Source organism: Petromyzon marinus, chromosome 37, assembly GCF_048934315.1.
Source record: "Petromyzon marinus isolate PM22_M1 ecotype Great Lakes invasive population chromosome 37, UKy_Petmar_22M1.pri1.0, whole genome shotgun sequence".
Taxonomy (NCBI): Eukaryota; Metazoa; Chordata; class Hyperoartia; order Petromyzontiformes; family Petromyzontidae; genus Petromyzon; species Petromyzon marinus.
In genome coordinates, this window is record NC_133703.1 from 22,383,771 (window position 1) to 22,406,937 (window position 23,167).

At 49.3% G+C, this 23,167-nt stretch overlaps 1 protein-coding gene across 2 annotated transcripts in view; it reads left to right on the forward strand.

Moving 5' to 3' along the window:
• Window positions 1-350: 350 nt before the first annotated feature.
• CCNF (cyclin F) overlaps window positions 351-23,167 on the forward strand; it is a 28,530-nt gene continuing 5,713 nt past the window's right edge. Inside the window, exons 1-16 of one of the 2 annotated variants that reach the window (XM_076072149.1) lie at window positions 351-595; window positions 3,668-3,822; window positions 4,227-4,333; window positions 6,598-6,665; window positions 7,354-7,556; window positions 8,352-8,405; window positions 8,676-8,780; window positions 9,185-9,262; window positions 9,929-10,092; window positions 11,257-11,421; window positions 11,888-12,011; window positions 18,645-18,825; window positions 19,507-19,594; window positions 20,199-20,298; window positions 20,585-20,721; window positions 22,464-22,654. In XM_076072149.1, the coding sequence (XP_075928264.1) occupies window positions 583-595; window positions 3,668-3,822; window positions 4,227-4,333; window positions 6,598-6,665; window positions 7,354-7,556; window positions 8,352-8,405; window positions 8,676-8,780; window positions 9,185-9,262; window positions 9,929-10,092; window positions 11,257-11,421; window positions 11,888-12,011; window positions 18,645-18,825; window positions 19,507-19,594; window positions 20,199-20,298; window positions 20,585-20,721; window positions 22,464-22,654 (1,933 nt within the window). In that variant the 5' untranslated portion in view covers window positions 351-582. Of the gene's footprint in view, window positions 596-3,667; window positions 3,823-4,226; window positions 4,334-6,597; window positions 6,666-7,350; window positions 7,557-8,351; window positions 8,406-8,675; window positions 8,781-9,184; window positions 9,263-9,928; window positions 10,093-11,256; window positions 11,422-11,887; window positions 12,012-18,644; window positions 18,826-19,506; window positions 19,595-20,198; window positions 20,299-20,584; window positions 20,722-22,463; window positions 22,655-23,167 lie in introns of both variants that reach the window. The other variant, XM_076072148.1, reaches the window with a different exon arrangement.

The following is a 23,167-nucleotide window of genomic DNA, read 5'->3' on the forward strand; positions in this document are numbered from 1 at the left end:
TTGTCGTTGTGCTTTTGTACCGACTGCCACAGAAGCAGGAGCAGCAAGCAGCATCATTCACCAAAGTGATTTGTATTGTTTGCCTTGAAGGTAAAAAAAAACCTCTCATCTGGCAAGAGCCTCCCGGCCACGTGCGCCTCCTTGGCAGCGCGTGGTTTGAGTTTCACGCGGCGCGCTCTCTCATTGGTCAACGGTCGCGACTTTAGCGGGTGGGGGCGGCGCGTGGGCAGAGGGTGGGTGGGGGGGGGCGGGGTAGGGGTGGGGAGGGCTGCGGAGAGGGGGCGGTGGGGGAGGAGGGGAGAAAGTAAGCGGGGCCTAAGTCACGAACGGACCAATGGGCGGCGAGCGCATCTTCCGCTGGGCCACGCCCACCGTTCGAATCGCCAACGGTGACGTCACCGCTAAAAATAACGACTCCGCATTCAGTCGCCGCCGCCTCGGCTGAAGCGGAACGTCGCTCGCTCGCTCCCCTCCCCCTCGTCTACTCCACCTCAACTCAATTGCTGTATTTTTTTTGCTACCGTAAGATTGTTTAGATTTACATTGCGTTTTTGTTGTCGTTGCGTCCGAACGCCCTTGGTGATGAGGCGAGAAGGTGAGTTGGAGACGGAGTGACGTGTTTGCGTTCGGGCGCAGCTGAGGGGGCAAGTTTAAGTTAATTGGCGGTAAAAAAAAACAGAGTTTGGATGTTCGCGAAACTTTCGTTTATTCCGAGTGGACATTTTTTATTGACCGTGTTTTAAGAGTGAAACAGAGCGTCGTTTTCACGCGGGTTACGAATAAAAAAAGTTTAACTTAGTTTTTAACAGTCCCGTTTTGTCGCGTACGTTAAAGGCGAGGCCTGCACCGCAGCCCGCTATCGCCTGAACTATGAGGTTTGAATGAACGTGTTTTAAAAATTACAAATGTATCGTTAATTATGAAGGAATTAACTTCCGTCAATTACCGCGCCTATTGATTACGTGAAGAAACTTCACCACCCCCCCCCCCAAAGGCCGCCAACAGCAGTCACCCAATGTGGTTCATGGATCCCGCCATATGACTGTGGAATGTCCAGTGTTGGTTGGGGGATTGAGCGTCTCCTCGCAGTCGGTTTGAGCGGGAAAGCTCTTGGCATAGACTTCTTGAGGTTGAAGGTGGGGGGGCGATGAAGCCGTTATGGGAGATTAACATCTCTCTTCTGCCTCTGGGCGAGTGTAAACTCAACATTGAAATGAATGAGAATCCGTTGAATCTCATTGCATCCATTGAGAGAGTTCTTAGTCAATCCACATGCCCCAACGTCGTCAGTATTTGGGGGTTGATATACTTCACCACTTTGGTCAATACGGGTGGGTGGAAGGGGGGGGATCTGGTTCAGATATCACTCGCCCGCCACTTATCTTAGTCGTGGCCGGGAATCGAACTTGGGTTTCAGTTTTTAGTCGATCTCATTCAAACGTACCCTTATTAAAAGTGTCTCATCTCTTGAAAGAAATAAACATTGAGAACCATTGTATCACGTACGCAGTTCGTGTATAACCGCTGTCTTTACCCAGTGATACCCTCTAACGCCAATGACCAAACCGACCTAAATGCCTGTGATCGTGGCAAATCTGAGAAGCTAAGCAGGTTTTGAGCCTGTAATAGTGCTCGGTACGAGCGACCAATATGTAAAACGGGCGGTATAATAGACTGCCGTGGGGTCTCCGTGGTGAGAATCAGTGGTTGGTGCAGCGACGGCCCTTGTACTTGCGGAACCGTTCGACTTAACGAAAGGAGCCTCGGGAACGGAACCCCGTTCGTGAGTCGAGGACTGCCTGCCCCGTGCTTTTATGCCCCCTCGGTCGTTTCCTTAAACACCACACTAAATCACTTCACCACACTGAATCGCCTCACCACAATGAATCGCCTCACCACACTGAATCGCTTCACCACACTGAATCAATTAACCCCCCACGACCCGCAACGGCGTGGACAGAGGAACTCCCCCCCCACCCCCTCATCGCAGTGGATTGACACGCAAGGATGTGGTGGTGGAGGGGGGGGTGGTGCACGTACAAAGTTCAATATTGACAAAACACCACCGTCTTGCTACCGTGTTGTTTACCTTGCGAGAAAAACAATGTTTATACAGCGGCATGTGATACATAGCGCCTCTGTGATAGCCCTTCGTAAGAAAGGCGTGAATTAAAATGTACGAATTTTTTTGCCATGCGTAGTTATTGCCTGTGCTTCCCTCTTGCACTGGGGTGTTGTGTTTGTTCAGGTGCATTAAACAGCGTGGATAGCAAAAACTCACGTCGCTTCCCATTTACACCATTGTTAATTCACGGGGTGTTTCACTTAAGTTGTTGAATTCAACTGGCCGCTGTCTTAATATTAAGATTATGATTCCGAATTATGGTGATTAGTAATTTTTAAACATTTCGCCCGGAGGTAGCAAAGTGCGAAACATAGCTAAAAACAGAAATACGCTTTATTTAGAGAAAGTAACACAGACCTAATTAAGGGCACAGGCTAGTGAGTGAAACCACAGCACGGAAAGGACTGCTCTTCTAAGTTGATGTGTGTCCTGGGTCGTTCCACGCGGCCACGCGATTTTGAAATTATGGTAATGATGAAAAAAATACTTAAAGTGTCTACTAAGCACGTCGTTATGACACTGGCGTGACGTCGCTAGAGTAACCTTTTTGTTTGAATGATGGCGGTATATTGACGTCACTACAATTATTTTCAAAACGATACTTTTCCCCATTTTAAAATGTATAATTATTAGTGTTTAGTAGCCAGTTCAGTGGCAGTTACTAGTTAATACTCTTCATCCAAGTGACGGCCTAGGTGAATATAAGATTAGACGTATTACTTTTTCTCCCAGATTATAAGATGTCCCGTGAAATAAATCGCATCCTTAACGTGTGCCTTCTATCCATAAAGTTGTACAAATCTAATGTCTCACGCACACCTACCAGACTACACGTAAGATTGTATTATAAAACATCTAATTCTTCCATACTCTGCGAGCTCTCGGTCGGGTAGCGTCATCTGTTTGAGGAAAGAATCACTGGCTGCCACAGTTGTGTTGCGTAACAAAAAGTCACGGCGTCTTCACTTTTCCACGAGCATCCTGGGCGGTCCTTGCCTTCATTGGTGGCCCTGAACCAGTATCAAACTTACAAGTCCACATTCCTGTTGGGTTCGTAAAGCGGACATCGATAACGGTCCACCGATTCATCGACCAAAATCACTTATTACGCTCATGATACGTGCATCAAATTGTGCGTGTTAAGTTCTGTTATTTTTTTTAATTTGTACATGTGAAGTTTCAGCCTCAAGCCTTCAGCCACTAGATGCAAAGTATGCATGGCAATGATAAAAAAACGCACATCTTAAATAACTTCGCAACCCTGAATTGTAACGTTAATCAAATCACATGGTGCAAATCATCCATCACACGCCTCGAGTAAGATGAGCACCTCCTGGTGCCGCCGTACCACTTGGTGGAAAGGAGTCTCTCCTTAGGCGAGATTGTCCCCCCTTCCCGTCATAGGAATGTGGAATTTTCCCCAGTGGCTCAGGTCCACCAGTGTTAATGAACGCAGCCTCGCACCTATTTGAATAATTGTTTAATGAACCGCGAGCACTTCTAACGTAAGTTGTCGTTTTGTTGTCACTCTCTTGCTTGCAGTCATGCCCAGCTTCCACGTCGGCACGCGATGCCTTGTAATGGCGCTCATGTCGAAGCCGTGGAAACCCAGGCTCAATCTGCTGGAGCTGCCGGAGGATGTGCTCATGTGTATCTTCAGCTACCTGCCCGTCACCGACCTGCTCGCTTTCCAGGCCGTGAGTACGGTCCCCTCCCTCCCCCGCGTGACCACTGATTGATGTGCTCCTGCTGGCTCTTGTGGCCAGCCGTGTTAATTTAATCCGCCTTGTACTCCTAAGTAACATGTAGAATTTGTATTCATTATTTTTCTTTGGGTATTATGTAGTCGTTAAATGCTGACTGCTAACATTGCACACAGTTAATTTAGTCATTTAATTTTAACAACGATGGAAGTTTTCAGCCTTGAGTAGACAGGAGGTGGGGGTGGCTGCCATTGTTTTAAAGGGGCACGAGTAATCGTCCACCAAAAAAAATAGTCTACAATTTTAAGTCAATTGATTAATTGTCCCAACAATCGTTATCTCTCCGGCTGGGTGTTACGGTTACATTAGCCCGGTGTGATGTGCCCCTTGGTGTGCAGGCCCACCCACAGCTGCGGCACCTGGTGGAGAGCCATCCCAGCGTGTGGGCCAATCTCTCCTTCCAAGGGGTGTGGCCGTCTCCAGACACCATTCAGCTCTTCCAGCGGTGAGTGGCAACACACCCACCCACCCATTTCTTAAGGCCACGATTCACTGTGGCAATTTTATGGCAATCATTGCCGGCTATGGTTGCCACTATTTATTCTTGGACATGTGCGAAAAAGAGCTTTATAGCTCATCAGATTCTTCAAGTATAAATACATATTCTGATCCTCATTGTAAAAAAAAAAATCTCTTTTAAAATATTAACAAATCTGATCGCATTTCCCTTAACTTCCAATCGGATCGCAGACAGGTCACGTGACTACCAGATGTCAATCTCTCTTAAATTGAAAGCAATGGCTGCCCCAAGTTTTTGTACGAGTGGATGTGGAAGAGATGGTGTCGTGTGATGGTGTGGTGTGATGTGATGTTGTGGAAAGGCTGTGCCTTTGTGTGGCGATGTGTGATGGCATGGTATGGTGGTGTGTAGAGATGGTGTAGCGGTGTCGAGATATGGTGGGTGTTAGTGTGGTATGATGGTGTTTTGGTGTGATCAAGTGCTTTGATGGTGTGGTGTGATGGGTCAAGATACGCATGATGGGACTGACCTATTTCAGCAGATTAATTTCAGCTACGCACTCCTGTGATGGGCTCAAGAGAACTCTGCCACTCAATTGTGTTGCCTGCCAAGTTTCCAAAGTCGCTCGTGGTTCATATGTTGCTGGTGTTGATTGCCGTCAACGATTGCCGCCGTGGATCCTTGCCTCTACAGCGTCGATGTCTCTGTACCGTCTTAAAACTATCAGCTGGGCATGTGAGAGCGTAGGCTTGTGATCCAGAGATTAGTTGGCGGCAGGAGATGGTGCATCGTGTAGAGGGTTGTGAAACTCCCAAACCCGCTGGTCTGAGGTGGCCGGGATATGACCGAACATAAAGTTGGGTTGTGAACCCCCGTTTGTGTAGAGCAATGATTCTGTATCCACACGCACCCTATGCAGACCCTTCCCCTCCCATTGCGTGTGGTTGTACCTGGTACGGCCTGAATTAACGGCACGTCCACACGACCAGTATGCAAATGAAGCTGGAATTTACCCGGATGTCACGTCAATGATGATGTCATATCCTCATCTTTGCTTCCAAGAATAGTGATGGCAGCCATTGCTTACAAAATGAAACGCGTTTTGCTGATGTTGTGATGGCAGTGGTGCACAAGCACAATTCACACACAAACTACATATTCATCAATAACACTGCCTTACAGGAAAAATATATAACCGGCTTTATTTTGGACACTAGCCCTTTATAAGGTGTGCTTACAGCAGCGAGTGATAATACAATTATCCAGGTGAGATTGTGTTATGCCTCAAATATACGTTTTTAGTGGTTAAATCAATGCCTTTTGTTAATTTTGCACACATTTTATGGATTTCGGTGATTTCAAAGGAAGTAGCAAAATGTTTATTGAAAAATATGTACAAAAATGTACAATAGGGAATTGACGTAACCACTAACAACATAAATTTTGACTTAACTTTCATGACTGCAGGAATTCATGTTCTTTGGTTCTTTCGGTAAAGTCACGTAGATAGAAATAATAAGAAAAAAGAAAGTGAATATAAAATAAAAATTAACAACACTAAAAACATTTGTGTAATTATAGCCGTACATGTCACCTGTAAACTTGCATTCTGAGCGCTACTTGAAGGGAGGGTGGTTGTGAATCTCCTTGGAATCAAGACAAAGCTATTAAATCATTTATTACGTCACGTTCTGGTAAGATTCGGGCTGTATTTGAGGGTAGCCCGACTCTGAAGTTGGCCGTCCAGCCTGGCTCCACACCGGCTGGTTCAGCTACAGCCCCGGAATGCGATAGTGTGGCCATCTCAGACCCAGAACATCGAGCCAGCTTTTAAACACGTGTGTGCTACGCAGCGTCAGTGTTAACTCCCTCATACCTGGTGGGGTTTTTTTCCAACATTTTCTTCCCAAATGCAAAGCACTCTTTAAAGAAGACTTGTCCAACCTTGTCATTATTGCAGGACCCTCTTATTCAGAACTTTGAGTGGCAGATCATTTTAGTCCTCCTTATACTCTTGCATGTAGTCTGTGTTGTGAATACTGAAGTGAATATTGATTTTTTTTTACATCGTAGATGTTTAATATTCAAAACTCCTACAACCTGACAAAAATGTCAACTTTTTTTAGGGTTAAGTAATTCATGGTTTAACCCACTTTTATGGTTCATGGTTGCTTCGTGGCAATTGTTCGACATTTCTGTGGTTTTTGATTTTGCGTGCCTGGTGTTTGTTTTCCTGTTGTGCTGTGCAGGGCGTCCAACTGTGGAAACTTTGAGGCATCCGTGAAGCTTGCCCTGGCCTACCTCTACAATGAAGGCAGTGAGTGCCACTCAAAGTTCTGTAGGCACCAACGCTACATTTCGCGCGTGTGTGTAACGAACAGGTTATTATGTACATTGTGTAAGAGCAGTGGAGCTCCTCTTAGCCACATTGATTTGGGAGGTACTGTTTGCAGATGTTATTAACAACTATCCATGGGGAAATCTCCTGTATAAGTATGGTGATCGGAGCGATAGGCTGCTGCTTCAGGTTGACTCCTTTTTCACGGAACGGCTGTAGATAGCAGCAGTCGTGATTTAAAGTCTTGGACAGATTGCTCCTCTATCTCTGAAATGGCCATGTATAATAGGTGCAATCTGTCCTATGGCTAAAGGGGGTTTCTGCATATAAATTTCTGGCCACGGATAGCAGGCACTATGGATAAATAAGTATTGCAGATAATAGAGGTCGACTGTAGTTCACGGAAAGCCTGCAGCCAACCTGTATTTTGTGCCCACCACAATGGCACAGTCGAATCATGAAGCCGGATTCATGGTAGGCAGTGAAACAGTGAACCGTTACATACCTCGTGGGTTTGTAGGGAACATCGTAAACATTGCAAATTCTAATTTCCTGTTGCACGACCGTGACGATAAACACGTTTAGCGAGAACTAAAGCTGTCAATTGCAACGTTTGCAAGAGGGAATCTTACTTGTTTGTGTGTGTGGCGGTGGCGTGTCGCAGTAGCAGTGGCGGAGGAGAGCCGGCCAGAGCGCAACGGGCGCAAGGCAGCGCACTACTTCAGCCGCGCCGAGCACCTCAGCTGCGGCAACGTCGGCATGGCGGTGCCCTTCGTGTGGATCTTCATCCGCCCGCCGTGGTCCATGAGCGGGGCATGCTGCAAAGCCGTTGTCTTCGATAGTCTCAAGACGGAGTGCGAGCTGGCGAAGGTGAGGGGTTGGGAACTATAGCCCATGGTGAAACCTAGCCAGTGACATTCGAATACAGATAAAGAAAATGTGGTCGTGATCTCTCGTGACGGAGGTCCAATATCCTTCTACGGTATGTTATTTTAAAAGTTTTTTGCTGGCTGCCTGGCCACGCGTCGCCCAGCACACTTTGTGACTGGCTGGATGCCATGCACCATCCAGTCCGCAGAAGAAAGGGGGCTTGCGGGTAACCCATCACGCGGGTGGAGGAGCGCGGTGGGGGTGGACACCGAGGGGAAGCGTGGGGGGTGGGGCTGGGGACGCACCGGGGAGGGGTGCTTGAGGAGGGGTGTGCCAGTGGGGGGGGGGGGGGTGACTGGGTTGATATGCGGGTGGGGTGGGGGGAGCCCTGTGGGTTGTCGCCCGCGAGAGAGGGGCCCTGAGGGTTGTCACCAGTGAAAGAGGGACAAGTTGGGGGCGGGGTAGAACCATTGTCCAACGATGGGTACATTTCACGTCCTGTACTATATTGTAGTTTGGTATATAAGTTTGGCTGGCTAATGGGATGGAGGGACGGTGGATGGTAACGTCCAAGGACGTGCACGTTGCTCGTGTGTGTCTGTAAAATGACGTGTGCTATTAAGTGCCTTTATTATGCACGGTGCTGTTGGCAGATCTTTCCTGTTCCCTCGCAAGTAAACAGTTTTTAAAATGCAAGCAGTCATTAATTTCAGGATTATGCTTTTACTTCTATGCAGAAGTTGAGGATGATTTCACAGTGGTCATGACACTAATATCTTTACTGTTGTCTTGTAGACGGGTGGTGCTCATCTGCTGTACTGCTTAGGAAAGGTTCTGGGATTTTTTGATGTAAGTACATCGTTTGCAGTGTTGATTTTGCCGGATAAGAACTATAGACTCGATGTTGAGGGAAACATTATATATATTTTAAATGCCATGCATTTTTTTATTAAGTGTCCATGCGTCTTTTATGCTTCTGCTACAACTTTGATAGTATTCCAGCACATTTGCTGCTGGCGTTGGACACGTTAAATCTGCCTTTCTTCCGGCGATCCAGCACTCGAACCTGCATACGCTTGCTGGGCATGCGTAAGACACCCGTGTATGCCCCTCTTACAGGATGAAGAGAAGAGAAGTGAGGCGTTGCGGCTGTTTGATGCGTCCGCACAGCAAGGCTCTGTGCTCAGCGCCTATCTCACGTGGAAATCGAGGCATCGTACAGTGGTGGGCCACAACTCCCTGCCCCATGTCCCCTTTTCTTCATTTGCCAGTGGTTTTTCGTGATCTATACATGTTCGTGTTTGCAGGATGGCGAGGTGAGATGTAGCAATCACTTGTAATCTGCCTGCCTCGCCTTAGTAGAAAAATGTGGATCTTTGTGTATATGAATGTAACTTCTTTCCTACGTTTATTTATTTAGAAGCAGGAAAAAGGAAAGCTAATACATTGGTGGTCTGGATGATTTCATGTCTCTACATGTCAAGCTGATTGTGTTAAGACCTTGAGGGGTAACAATATTCTGACATGATTTGGGCAGGTGTAATATTCGTGGGTTGTTTTTTAAACAAAAAGTTAATTCCCTTTCTCGGTTTCACTAACCAGCCCCGTTGCATTTGCTTCTCCTACAGGCCTCGGACCCAGGCCGACTGCTGCAGAATCTCCGAAGGCTCAGGGAGTTTTCGGACAGTGGCTGTTGGGATGCACAGGTGTGCAGTAGTGGCGAGTCGTTTTCGACGATCCTCGTTTGCAGATGTTCTACGAATAACGTCTAGAACCGCGTATTCGCTGTACAGCAGAACTCCAGTCAGTGTGCGATGAGGCTCTGCGAAGGGAAATATTTTTGTTACACCGTTTCAAACGTAGCTGTATAGGGAAGAACAAAGCTGCCGAGAGACAGGGAAAATTCAGATTGTTTAACGTCGCACAGCCTAGCCGTGCAGACTTCACCTGGTTGCTGAGGGGATTGTGCGTTTGTTAGACTTGGATATCAAGTCACAAAAATGCAAACAAATACATATGGCAGATTTTCTTCGTTTGTGCGTATGGAAAATGTGGGAAATTGTTTGCATATTTTTTTTTTACTTGCAGAGTATCCTCTCCCATATTAAAGCGGATTATCTGAGTTGTGCCCAATTGTCCTTCCCCCCCCCAGTTACATTCTCACTGTTTGAATTTATCACATTGTTTCCATCACGAGAACGCAAGCTAATTGCGTTATACACATCTAAATTAATCAATTTGCGTGCACGCGTAATTGGATGCGTGCATACCAAGCTTTGGAGTAATCGTTTTTTAAACAATGCATCCATGACATGCCTTAGAGGGGTTCCCCACCGTCCCATACAAAACCACAACTTGCCCGGTCTTCCCAGGTCTCGTTGGCGGTGGCCCTGGCACAAGCGTGCACGGGCGGGTGGCTCATGGACCCCGAGGTGCCTGCGGCGCAGCACTCGGTGCTGCGCTTCTTCCAGTCGCCGTCGCCGACGCGGACGCACCGCCTCTACCGGGTGCAGAAAGGCATGAACGAGAACATGAGGTGTGCGAGCTCCCCCCCCCCCCCCATCACGCACTCGCCAGCGCGACATTGCCGCCACCTCCACTCGCCCGTCCACCCCTCCCCCAAGTGGCGACAAGCCGCGTCCTGCCGGCAGAGTGGGCATCTTAAGTGCAGGCGTGGTTGCTGTGCCACCCCCCTCCCCGCATTGTTCTCTGGAGCGAGAGCGCCGGTGTCATTTTGTTGATCGGAAAGGGTGACCGCTGGCTGTGAGAGGCTTTGCGGTTTTTGTGCGGGTGGATGCGGAAAAGCGGCTGCCAAGTCCTTTGGCCAGAGCAGATATTGGTACAACCAAATGTATCAAAACTCGTATCGGTACAGATTTATTTAAATGGCTAATAGCAGTGCCTTATTTGATAACCCACTCAATTACAATGTGTTTTTTTTTTTTATAATCGCACTTCACTGTTATTGGTCACATAAAGAAATTGCAGCCACCAACTGAAATATCTGATCTTGGCGCATGGGGCTATAGATGCGAGTTTAACCGTGCGAGCTCAAGTCTGTGGGGACGCTGATGCCAGCACTGGCGTCGTGCAGCTGCTTTTAATGAAACGTAAATATAAGTTCTTTATTATCAAGTAGTGAGTGCTGGAGATTTAACAATCTATCCTTTCCACGATTTTGAGAGCATCGTCACAATTTTAATCACGAATCAATTGTTTTGTTGTGCTTGTGAAGCTTGGAGTCTGCATTGGCTGCAGGGTTTCAGTTAACCAGTCACTCCATGCATACATGAATCTGAAATTATTTCGCACAACTGTGTGTGTGTCATAATGATGGTAGCAATCTCTTTTTAATTTACAAATAGTTACATGGCTGTCTGATGGGTTTTCAGATGCTACTTCATGTTGGGCAAGATGTCCAATGTCTTCTGAGGAACTTCCATTTTTATTCAGTTCTCTGTCAACTTATTTAGTTCTTCAGTGTCTGAAGAAGCTCGGCACGGCGGGAAACGGACGTCATCCTGTACGCCACGAGGCACAACCCGACGACACATCAGAGCCTCGCAGCACAACTGCGAAATCCGACGTGATTAGTCACAACCCTATTAGTCATGCTTTGGCGTAGAGGTTGGGCACTTATCTCTCGCCGGTTGATCGGCGAGTGATCGCCGCTTGTTGACAGCTGCGGGGTTCTCCGCAGGTACCTGCTAATCGACTGGCTGGCAGAGGTGGTGACCACCAAGGAGCTGTCGAGTGCATGCCTGCACACGACGGTGCAGTGCCTCGATCGATATCTGCTGCAGCGGCCCGTCGAGCGCTCAAAACTGCAGCTGCTGGGCATCGCGTGCATGGTCATCTGTTCACGGTGAGCGCGAGCGTGTGACGGACCGGTGAAACCCTCTGTGTGGGATCTCACACCCTGCCTCAAGAGCGAGGCTCTTGGATGGTCACCGTTTGTCAATAAGAAAAAAGCTACCTTGAGGTGGGGGGGAGGGGGTGGGGAATTTTTTCTGGATCCAAACTTGTGGCCTATTCATCTGAAGAAGTGCTTAAAATTGGGATTTTTGCCCTTCTGGCACACATTTTAGAAGTAGGCAATGATTGTCATGCTGTTCTGTCGAGACCTAATTAGGGTGAATTTCATTGTTCATAAAACAACTTCCCAAATAAATTGTGTATAGCCCTGGGCGATTGCATCTTTTTAAATGTATATCCACAGGCAACGTGATGGTGTGAGCCAGCAGAAAGAGTGGAAGTGATGGGGCATGGATACTCGAGCGTGGCAGGCACATTGACCGACTGCCCCTGTGCCTCTGGTCGTGTTCGTGCAGGTTCTTGTCTCAGGATATCCTCACGATACGCGAAGGCGTGTGGCTGACGGACAACACGTACAAATACGAGGACATGGTGCGCATGATGGGTGAGATCATCTCCGTGCTACGGGGACGCATCGTGGTAAGTTCACCGCGCAGTCGCCAATCCTGTACTCTGGTGGGATTAGAAATGGGAGTGGCACTGTTGGATGCTGCTACTTGTGTTGGTACCAGATGACTCACTCGGCTTGGATGTGTCACATGCCGTTAATCAACATTTGACGATGTTCTGTTTTCTGTACAAGTCCCCAGGTCACTAAAAAAAAAATTATGATGAATGAAAAACTCTATGTAAATCAGAATTCAAATGGTAACATTAATCGAGGCTATATGGTGCCAGGCTATCCCAGCACTCGTAATTTTTGTAGGGCTTTAGCTTTCCTTTAACTTACCCGCCGTTAGTACCGCGAGGTCTGTGCACAGTGACCTTTGTGGTTATGCCGGTGGGTCAGACTATCAGGCCGAGCGGGGCACGGTTGTCTGCGACGGGCGGTGATGGTTCCCCGGTCCGCAGCGCTACCGCTCGGCCCACACGACAACTGCGTGCATGCGTGAGAGCGTCTTGTCGGTTAGAGGGAAGACTTTTTAATTGGAGAGCGATCTCAAGTCAGCTGTACGTGGACTCAAAAAAGGGGTGGCATTTAATTACATTTCTAAAGTTTGTCGAACCGTGCTGATTGAAGAACTTACCTTGTAGTCCGAGTCTATAATACATGGTATTCAGGGTGATATCTAAATACATTTCCAGAGGTTTTTGGTTAATTTGTGAATTCATTCCAATACGAATACTTCATTGCAGACGGTCGATTTACTTTCCGCAAACAATCGGGCCTGAGTACGGCCTCATGAGATAACCTCCGAATGCCATGTCGTTTTCTCTTGGTATACCAAGCATCCGTAGCCTGTGTTGTGGCCCCGTACTCGTGTAAGTCCACGAGGCCAAAAAACGTTCCATGAAGGGATGACCTTTGCGTGACTTGGGTAAACAACTTATCGCCTCGTACGTAATGCTCCCGGGGCGGCCGCTGTAATCACGCCAGCCGCAACTATCGCCTCGCTTCCTCCTTCACTCTCGGCGCCCGCCGGTCTGATCCCCGCTAATGGTGGCCTAATTTCCAGAGGCACGGCAAGGAGAGAGCGTTGCGCGCAGACGAGGCGGCGTTGAGAGAGGAGGAAGTCCTAACGTCGCGGAAACGATCGGTGCTATGTGCGCGCCGGCTCGTGTGTTGTTGAGCGGCTCGGTCGGAAGTGCGTGCCGAGTGCTCGCTCGCTGAGCTCGCCCACGTTGTCTGCGGGGGGTTTGGCAGCGTTTGTGGCATTTTTAATTAATTCAGCTGAGATGATTCGCCCTGTGACCGAATCTTCCGGCATGTACGTACGTTGAACTTCTTTCGCGTCGTACGTAGCCAACCGTGCTTATCGGACGGAGGTGCTCGACCTTGTCCGATCTCGGAAGCCAAGCACGTTTCAGCCTGGATAGTGCTTTGATATGTGACCGCCCTGCACAGCAGGTTAGTCTAGGCTTCGGGGCTGTCTTTTGGGCAATGTAGCAACATCATTTGCTGTTCTGTACTTCTATTCGCTATGCACTCAAATATCTGCGTTTGATTCCTTGTCATGGCGAGCGCCAGTAGACCAGTCATGTCTGAACTGTTGCCACCCACCTGACCGTCACCAACGTGAACAGAGCATTGTGGTGACGTACGGTCAAATAACCTCATTGACTTGCACGGTGTCGGGGATGAAATCAATCCAGCAGTAGAGTAACCAAAGGACTCTATATGAAAATGTGTTAGTGTAATCATCAGCGCAGGGTTTCCACCTTGAGTGTTGCTTTTTTCAGATGACATTGACAAGGAATATGTTATCACCTTGAAATCACATTGTGTTTTAAAGTTTAACAAAACAAGATGGCTGTTTGCAACAAAAATAATAATAAAATATCCTTGGTTTGAAAAACAACCCCTGGAGTGGTTTTAAATGGCATAGATTTTTTTTGCGTGCAATTATTTTAAAGTAAACAAGCTCTCTTGTAAATGCTGCCAGACTGCTCGTGTTTCCTGCCATTACAACAATTACCCTTGTTTGTGTTTATATTCTTGGAGATAAGGCCATTGATGTAAACCCAGCTTTTGCAAACTCTGATGTAATCGCCATTACCTAACAGCACATTCGGCAGGGAATTGCAACATTAAGAAGTTTTTTTAAATGTAAAAAGTCCATTACAGGAACCTTTACCCCATTAAGGTAATGTGTGCAGGGCTCATTAAAAAAATAGGACCTTTTCTGGAGAGTTTGCTCGTTCTGCAGTGGGACAGACAGGTGGCGGCATTTCTCCTTTTAAACAGTTGATGGTATGCTTGACATGAGGTTTAGATTCTTACGTTACAGAAAACCTACTGGATATCGGCCTGCAGTGCACAGACGGGGCTGTAGAATTCCCACGGGTCTGGTTTGTATTTCTGTTTGTGGCAAAAGCGGCAGTAATTCTGATTTGTACTTCACACACGAGCCCCCACCAGTGGCGCCGTGCGTGCGTAGTGCTGCTTGTGGGTGACCAGGCGGGCGTCGGTGTTCCCGTCTCGCTTGTTGTTTCACATTGCCTCCCGTGCGTGGCTCTTGTTACGGGCGTGGGGCGTTATCACCCTGCCTTCTTCTTGACGTAACGGCGCAGGATGTAGCGTTTTGCCTGAGCAGCTGGATTGCCGGCACTGCGATAAGCGCCACCTCCGGCTTGGCTCGCGAGGTTCTCCTTGTTTGTGTTGTTTTTTTGGGTTCGGGGAAAATTACCGATGGCTTCGTTTGAATGCCGTTTTTATATTTGCCGTTCATTGGACCGCTAACGATGCGGCAGGATTTGTCTGCGCCCAAAAAGCGAAAGTGTGTAACGGTGATGTCAAGCAAAGATCAACGGAATTTCCTGGTGTGATTATTTTTTTCCCGTTTAAGCACCTGTTTGTCATTTATCTTTATTAACCTTGCGAGAAGTGCGAGGGGGGGGGTCCCACCTTTTAAAAGCCACACTTTTTTTCCAAAAAGATTTGTGTGTCCCTGGGCAGGTTTGGTATGCGGGTACAAGGACCGCACTGCGCATATCCCGTAGCCTTTGATTTCGGTTGCACCGATCGAGTCTGCTTTCTCACCGCAAGTCGATGAGTCAACTGTTAAAATCCTCCTCTGGCACGGAGGAGCACAGTTATTTATCATTGCTTCACCGCCTCAACAAGGTTCACGCAAATTCACTGTGATGGGAATAATGCAAACATATTGGTAATTAATAGGCGGTTAATTAAGAATTGATTAAAATACACTCGCGGTGCATGCATCAAATGATTGTGCATATTGGCATTGGCCATAGTAGTTTTGATGATATAGTGTTGTGTAAACAAAAATAAAACTTACTTGGCCATAACAGAGAAATATTACCTCGAATCGTAACTTTAATCGTGATGATTTGTAGATTATTGAGATTTCACCGTGAATAGATTTTTATTTGTCTTCTTCAGTGGCTTTGTATTATGCATTTATTGAGTGTATGTGGCTTTGTGGTTCAGCCTATGTAGCTCAGTTTGTGTTTCATGCGGGTTGTCGAGTCAGCCCTGGAGCGCCATATGCCTCAATTGACGAGTGCCATGAAATAGCGCCACCTAGCGACAAGGGCTCGTGTTTTGGTGGCATGGCTAATGAATTGGCGGTGGGGCTTGTGCACATTGGTGGTGGGGTTAGTGCTTATTGGTGGTGGGGCTAGTGCTTATTGACGGTGGTGCTAGTGCTTATTGGCGGTGGGGCTAGTGCTTATTGGTGGTGGGCTAGTGCTTATTGGCGGTGGGGCTAGTGCTTAATGGTGTTGGGGCTAGTCCTTATTGGTGGTGGGCTAGTGCTTATTGGTGGTGGGCTAGTGCTTATTGGTGGTGGGCTAGTGCTTATTGGCGGTGGGGCTAGTGCTTATTGGCGGTCGGGCTAGTGCTTATTGGTGGTGGGGCTAGTCCTTATTGGTGGTGGGGCTAGTGCTTATTGGTGGTGGGGCTAGTCCTTATTGGTGGTGGGGCTAGTGCTTATTGGTGGTGGGGCTAGTCCTTATTGGTGGTGGGGCTAGTGCTTATTGGCGGTGGGGCGAGTGCTTATTGGTGGTGGGGCTAGTGCTTATTGGCGGTGGGGCTAGTCCTTATTGGTGGTGGGGCTAGTGCTTATTGGCGGTGGGGCGAGTGCTTATTGGCGGTGGGGCTAGTCCTTATTGGTGGTGGGGCTAGTGCTTATTGGTGGTGGGGCTAGTCCTTATTGGTGGTGGGGCTAGTGCTTATTGGTGGTGGGGCTAGTCCTTATTGGTGGTGGGGCTAGTGCTTATTGGCGGTGGGGCTAGTGCTTATTGGCGGTGGGGCGAGTGCTTATTGGCGGTGGGGCTAGTCCTTATTGGTGGTGGGGCTAGTGCTTATTGGTGGTGGGGCTAGTGCATATTGGTGGTGGGGCGAGTGCTTATTGGTGGTGGGGCTAGTCCTTATTGGTGGTGGGGCTAGTGCTTATTGGTGGTGGGGCTAGTGCTTATTGGCGGTGGGGCGAGTGCTTATTGGTGGTGGGGCTAGTGCTTATTGGCGGTGGGGCTAGTCCTTATTGGCGGTGGGGCTAGTCCTTATTGGTGGTGGGGCTAGTGCTTATTGGTGGTGGGGCTAGTCCTTATTGGTGGTGGGGCTAGTGCTTATTGGTGGTGGGGCTAGTCCTTATTGGTGGTGGGGCTAGTTCTTATTGGCGGTGGGGCGAGTGCTTATTGGTGGTGGGGCTAGTGCTTATTGGCGGTGGGGCTAGTGCTTATTGGTGGTGGGGCGAGTGCTTATTGGCGGTGGGGCTAGTCCTTATTGGTGGTGGGGCTAGTGCTTATTGGTGGTGGGGCTAGTGCATATTGGTGGTGGGGCGAGTGCTTATTGGTGGTGGGGCTAGTCCTTATTGGTGGTGGGGCTAGTGCTTATTGGTGGTGGGGCTAGTGCTTATTGGCGGTGGGGCGAGTGCTTATTAGCGGTGGGGCTAGTGCATATTGGTGGTGGGCTAGTGCTTATTGGTGGTGGGGCTAGTCCTTATTGGTGGTGGGGCTAGTGCTTATTGGTGGTGGGGCTAGTGCTTATTGGCGGTGGGGCTAGTCCTTATTGGTGGTGGGGCTAGTCCTTATTGGTGGTGGGCTAGTGCTTATTGGTGGTGGGCTAGTGCTTATTGGTGGTGGGGCGAGTGCTTATTGGTGGTGGGGCTAGTCCCTATTGGTGGTGGGGCTAGTGCTTATTGGTGGTGGGGCTAGTGCTTATTGGCGGTGGGGCGAGTGCTTATTGGCGGTGGGGCTAGTCCTTATTGGTGGTGGGGCTAGTGCTTATTGGTGGTGGGGCTAGTCCTTATTGGTGGTGGGGCTAGTGCTTATTGGTGGTGGGGCTAGTCGTTATTGGTGGTGGGGCTAGTGCTTATTGGTGGTGGGGCTAGTCCTTATTGGTGGTGGGGCTAGTGCTTATTGGTGGTGGGGCTAGTGCTTATTGGCGGTGGGGCTAGTCCTTATTGGTGGTGGGGCTAGTGCTTATTGGCGGTGGGGCGAGTGCTTATTGGCGGTGGGGCTAGTCCTTATTGGTGGTGGGGCTAGTGCTTATTGGTGGTGGGGCTAGTGCTTATTGGTGGTGGGGCGAGTGCTTATTGGCGGTGGGGCTAGTCCTTATTGGTGGTGGGGCTAGTGCTTATTGGTGGTGGGGCTAGTGCATATTGGTGGTGGGGCGAGTGCTTATTGGTGGTGGGGCTAGTCCTTATTGGTGGTGGGGCTAGTGCTTATTGGTGGTGGGGCTAGTGCTTATTGGCGGTGGGGCGAGTGCTTATTGGCGGTGGGGCTAGTGCATATTGGTGGTGGGGCGAGTGCTTATTGGTGGTGGGGCTAGTCCTTATTGGTGGTGGGGCTAGTGCTTATTGGTGGTGGGGCTAGTCCTTATTGGTGGTGGGGCTAGTGCTTATTGGCGGTGGGGCGAGTGCTTATTGGCGGTGGTGCTAGTGCTTATTGGCGGTGGGGCTAGTCCTTATTGGTGGTGGGGCTAGTGCTTATTGGCGGTGGGGCGAGTGCTTATTGGCGGTGGGGCTAGTCCTTATTGGTGGTGGGGCTAGTGCTTATTGGTGGTGGGGCTAGTGCTTATTGGTGGTGGGGCGAGTGCTTATTGGCGGTGGGGCTAGTCCTTATTGGTGGTGGGGCTAGTGCTTATTGGTGGTGGGGCTAGTGCATATTGGTGGTGGGGCGAGTGCTTATTGGTGGTGGGGCTAGTCCTTATTGGTGGTGGGGCTAGTGCTTATTGGTGGTGGGGCTAGTGCTTATTGGCGGTGGGGCGAGTGCTTATTGGCGGTGGGGCTAGTGCATATTGGTGGTGGGGCGAGTGCTTATTGGTGGTGGGGCTAGTGCTTATTGGTGGTGGGGCTAGTGCTTATTGGCGGTGGGGCGAGTGCTTATTGGCGGTGGGGCTAGTCCTTATTGGTGGTGGGGCTAGTGCTTATTGGTGGTGGGGCTAGTGCTTATTGGCGGTGGTGCTTGTGCTTATTGGCGGTGGGGCTAGTGCTTATTGGCGGTGGTGCTAGTGCTTATTGGCGGTGGGGCTTGTGCTTATTGGTGGTGGGGCTTGTGCTTATTGGTGGTGGGGCTTGTGCATATTGGCCGTGGGGCTAGTGTTGGGTTTGACTGAATGTGGTGCTTTTGCCGCATGTTGCTTGGCAGGCCCCCATGGTGCTGGAGTACGTGCGCGTGCTGCTGGCGCTGGAACCGCTGGACGCGCGCGCGAGCTGTACACTGAGCTACGTGTGCGAGCTGTCGCTGCTCTTCACCTCGGTGACGGCATACTCGCCCGCGCACCTCGCCGCCAGCGCCTTCCTGCTCACGCGCATCCTGCACCGGCACGGTGAGGAGGGATGAGCCGCCCATTCTTGCACCGCGAGGCTTACGCCTCTGCTCCGGGGTTAAAGTGATGTATACAACAAAAGCACGCGCTCGTTTTAGTGTGCCAACACACTGGCGCACTCCTTACACGCTGGGAACATCCTACTGTGACCTCCCACAGTGATAACCGCACGCATATATGCACGTGTCTTACAGGGTGTGATCACCTGCCACACCCTGTAACATACTTGGTGCTGTTTGCGAGCGCCTTTTAAGGCTAACACGGCACATGAGGGAGTTGGTCACCATCACCTCATTTTCTCCCCAATGCTGATGTTTACACACTTCACTAGGTACTCATTTTAAGGCTGAGTCAACCTCGGAGAGGTCCACGACCACTTCATATATTTGTCGCCAGCTCTTGGCTTTGGGAGGGAATCGAACTCTGGTTGCAAGGTTGGTAGCACAGTGCGCTAACCACTACACTCCGGTTCCCCACTGATACACATACACAGCTTACAATGTGTGATGTTTCTCCACAGTGACATGCAGAGACCCCCCCCATTAAATATGTGCTGTTCTTCCACAGTGAAGCACACAGGTGCTTACAGAGAAATATCATTGAGGGTTTTCACTGCTGTCTTCCCAGCCATCTGCAGGGAACTAAAACCAAACGTGACCTCGGTTTGTGTTCCCTCCGCAGCCGTTCTCTGGAGCAAGAAGCTCGTTGACTTCACGGGGTTTTTGCTGGAAGACCTCATCCCTTGCACACTGCTGCTGCACAAACAATGGTGAGTGACGCCACCGCCTAGGTTTTTGCGCTTGTGCTGCATAGCCGTCGGGATGTGCTTTTGGGCTGTGCTGAATGTTGTTCGGTCTTCCTCGCAGCGGCTTTTGGCTGGCCATCGAACAAAGACGGTTACCGCATCGCGCGCTCTTCTTTCCGATATTAGGAAGCCGCTGGAGCTTATGCACTTTTAAATCGAGATTGAAGACTTTTTTTCAGAACTGCTTTTTGTGTTTAGTTTGTTCTTCCCCCGCATTTCCGATTGGCACGGTTGGCTACGTACGGTGTGGGAAAAAGTTCAACATACAGTGCACATGATGTCCGATGTTTAGCTCCGTGCGCTGGTAGATTCTTCAGGAACTTAACGGTGCAGCGTACGTTCTCCCTCCATTGACGATGGCGTTTAATGTAGGCCAGCCGATCGATGTTGGCTGTCGACGTGGAGCCAAGTGTTGGACCGTCTCACCGAACGACACGCGAGCATAACTCGAAAGGGCATCGATCAGAGTGGCGTGTGTTTGTCCGAGTGCACGGAGGTGGTGTTTTTCACTCCGCGGTGAAATTCGCCTGCTGCAGCCGCTGATGCAGTTCATTTTATCCTCCTCCAGCTTCCTGGACGAGGTTCCCAAGGACCACAGGGAGGTAGCGCTCGTCGCTGTGAGGCAGAGGTTCTCCGACGATCGTTTCCAGCGAGTGAGCGAGGACAAGGTGAGAGCCTCCTCCCGTTTGTTACCTCTCGTCCGTTGCTTCCATTTGTGTAGCGTTCCTGTTGGTTGGCCGTGTAACGATTTGTCAACGCATGCGACGGGCGCGTGGAATTGCACGTGTCGCAAGTGATAATTATTGATGATAGTTGGTAATTCCGTGCGCACTTGGCATTGCGGTAAAGTGCGCATGGAGATTGTTGCAAATGAAATTGACGAATGCTCTTTTTTTGGGTCTGTTATCAAACTTTTGCACGTTTTAACTGGCATGCGGCGTCATGCTCTTGCAGGTGCTGGACTACTCGGAGCTGTGCGCCGTGCTAGGCGTGAGAGCGGAGCCGCTCTGCCTGCTACTGCCGAGCGTCTCCGAGCGGACTACCGAGTCCCTGCCCTTCCTCACCTCCCCCCCCCAGCGCAAACCCAAGAGGTGAACGTCACTTTTGGGAGAGAGACTCCCAGCAGACAGCTGCTCGCCACGGTGGCTACGAGACGTTGACGACCTCGCCCGGCGTACAGGAGGTCATGGGTTCGATCCCGACCCTGACGCTTGTATATTTGGAAGTTTGCATGTGTCTCTTTCTCACTGTGGTTGCGTGGATTTTTCTCCGGGTCCTCCGGTTTTTTCCCTCCACACTTAGAAACATGATTTTAGATTAATCGGCTGCTATAAATTTCCACGTGATAAGCCACCTCGTCGGGCTATCATTTGTGATAGCCAGGTCGCTTCTGAAAAAGAGCTATATAGCTCGACTGACCTCTCCTGGTAAAATCATAGTTTTAGTTTATTATTACGGTTACTGTATAGGTTGGCCCTCGAAGTTCTCTGATGCGTTATCCGGTTGTACTGTGCGATGTTCGGCCTGAGGTCGGAAACGACGCGTGGTAACAACCTGAAAACAAGTGGGAGAGCACCTTCACAAAGTGGACGTTGCAGATTGCTTGGTCCAATTATGTCGGCTGGGAGAGAATTTTAACTACGTTGGCTTAAAGTAATGACGGTTATTGACAGCTACTTGTAAATGTTTCCACTGCCAGATAGAGGTCAACCGATGCCGTCCTTGAAGGCCAACCCACACTTGTCAGGGTGGGTTGGCCTCGAAGTAAATAATTATTAGAGATTACTACAAGCTAAATAGGTATTTTTATGCGTGTTTTTGTTGTTACTATCCTTGAATCAGTCTTCACAGTTGAAAATCATCGATTAACCACAATCCGACGTGGGTTTCGGTTTGTAGCACGTTAATTGTGAACCTTGAATGTGTTGCCTTTTCGTCGTCAATGTCTTCATCGTTGGAATTGCTTAACGCCAAACTGTTGTGATAGAAAATCTATTTTATTCTATGCTGCACCTTTGAGACAGTACAGTGGTGTCACTGTTTAATGTTTTTATATAATTCTCTGAGCAATAATATTACTCAAGTGTGCTGTGATGAATCCATCTAGCCGTGACTTTTTAAAGTAAATCTTCCCAGTCTCATGTCGAATACAACCCATATCTCCTATTAGCACGGTTTGGCTATGTACGGTGAGAAAGATGCTCTACATACATACATATAGATCATGCAGTCTAGCTGCACATCTATAAGATAAGAGCTGCTTGCTTATGGGTTTGATCTCCCTTGAAGTCTTTTGACGGAATCACCTGCAATACACCCAATCTCATTACAATTTCTGAAGCCAAAGCAGGCTTTGAACCTGGATATTAATTGGACCACCACGTACTAATGTGTAATTATAGGGCTTGTGCAATTGCGTTGTGGGTAACAGGGAGCAGTGCAGCCAAGTCCACCGTTGTACCTCTGCTCTCGCAACTATGCTTCCACCTTCACCAACCCACACTGACCAGGGTGGTGAAGTATAGTCACGTAACCCCCGTGACGCGCACAGCGTGTGAGAGCGGGACGCCCCTTACGCAGCAGTGGATTGACAAAGGAGCTGTTACACGTGGACACATTTTCCTTTTCAGCGCATTCCTCTCTGTTAGTTTCACACACACACACCGACGACGACCGCAGAGCAACAGCGCCACGTCCATTCCTCTGGACGACCGACAAAGGTTGGGGGGGGGGGGGTGTGGCGTGAGTGTGGCGTGAGTGTAAAGCACACGCACGGAACAGCTGTCGTGGTCTTGCGACTCGAAACGTCCGCGTCTCGTTGGCTTTGCGGCAGGCGTCGAGAGGACTCCGAGCGCGAGAGCCTGGCCGCGACGCCCATCATGGAGCTGTCGTACCACGCGGACGAGGAGGGCGGTGGCGCGGAGTGGCCCGACGCGGGAGTCGAGCGCAACGTGAACGTGGGACACGACGACGACGACGACGACGACGCCGACGACGCCGCCCTGTCCGCGCTGTGCGATGACGGTGAGACGGCACACCGGCGACGTGGGCCGAACCGTCGCCCTGTACGAGCAGGTTTTCTACGTGGGGGGGGGGGGGGGGGGGCGGTGCTTGTGGTGGACAGAATGACCCCCTGAACCTGCGGATTAAATGACAAGAGGACAGCGCCAAGGAGTCACAGACGGTTAATATTTTGCAATGTAACTCGGTTTTTATTACAAATGAGTTGAGCAACTTTCCATGTTGACAAAATGGAAATGTTTCTCTTGAAAGGCCAATTACTGGTGTCATTCTCTGTGATTACTGCATTCCTTTCTTTACATCGGTGACCAGATTGTAGCCGTCTGCAAATGTAATGGTTTTCCATCACATTTAGCTGATTTAAAGTTAAATGTATTCACTGCATCCCGAATGAATTTATTTTCCAAACTAAAGAGAACATGTACATTGTTAACCTACGTGTTTGTGTGTAGACCAGGATTTTTTGGAAGGACGTTGACATTTTTATCTATTTTGTAGATTTGTGTTGTTGTTACA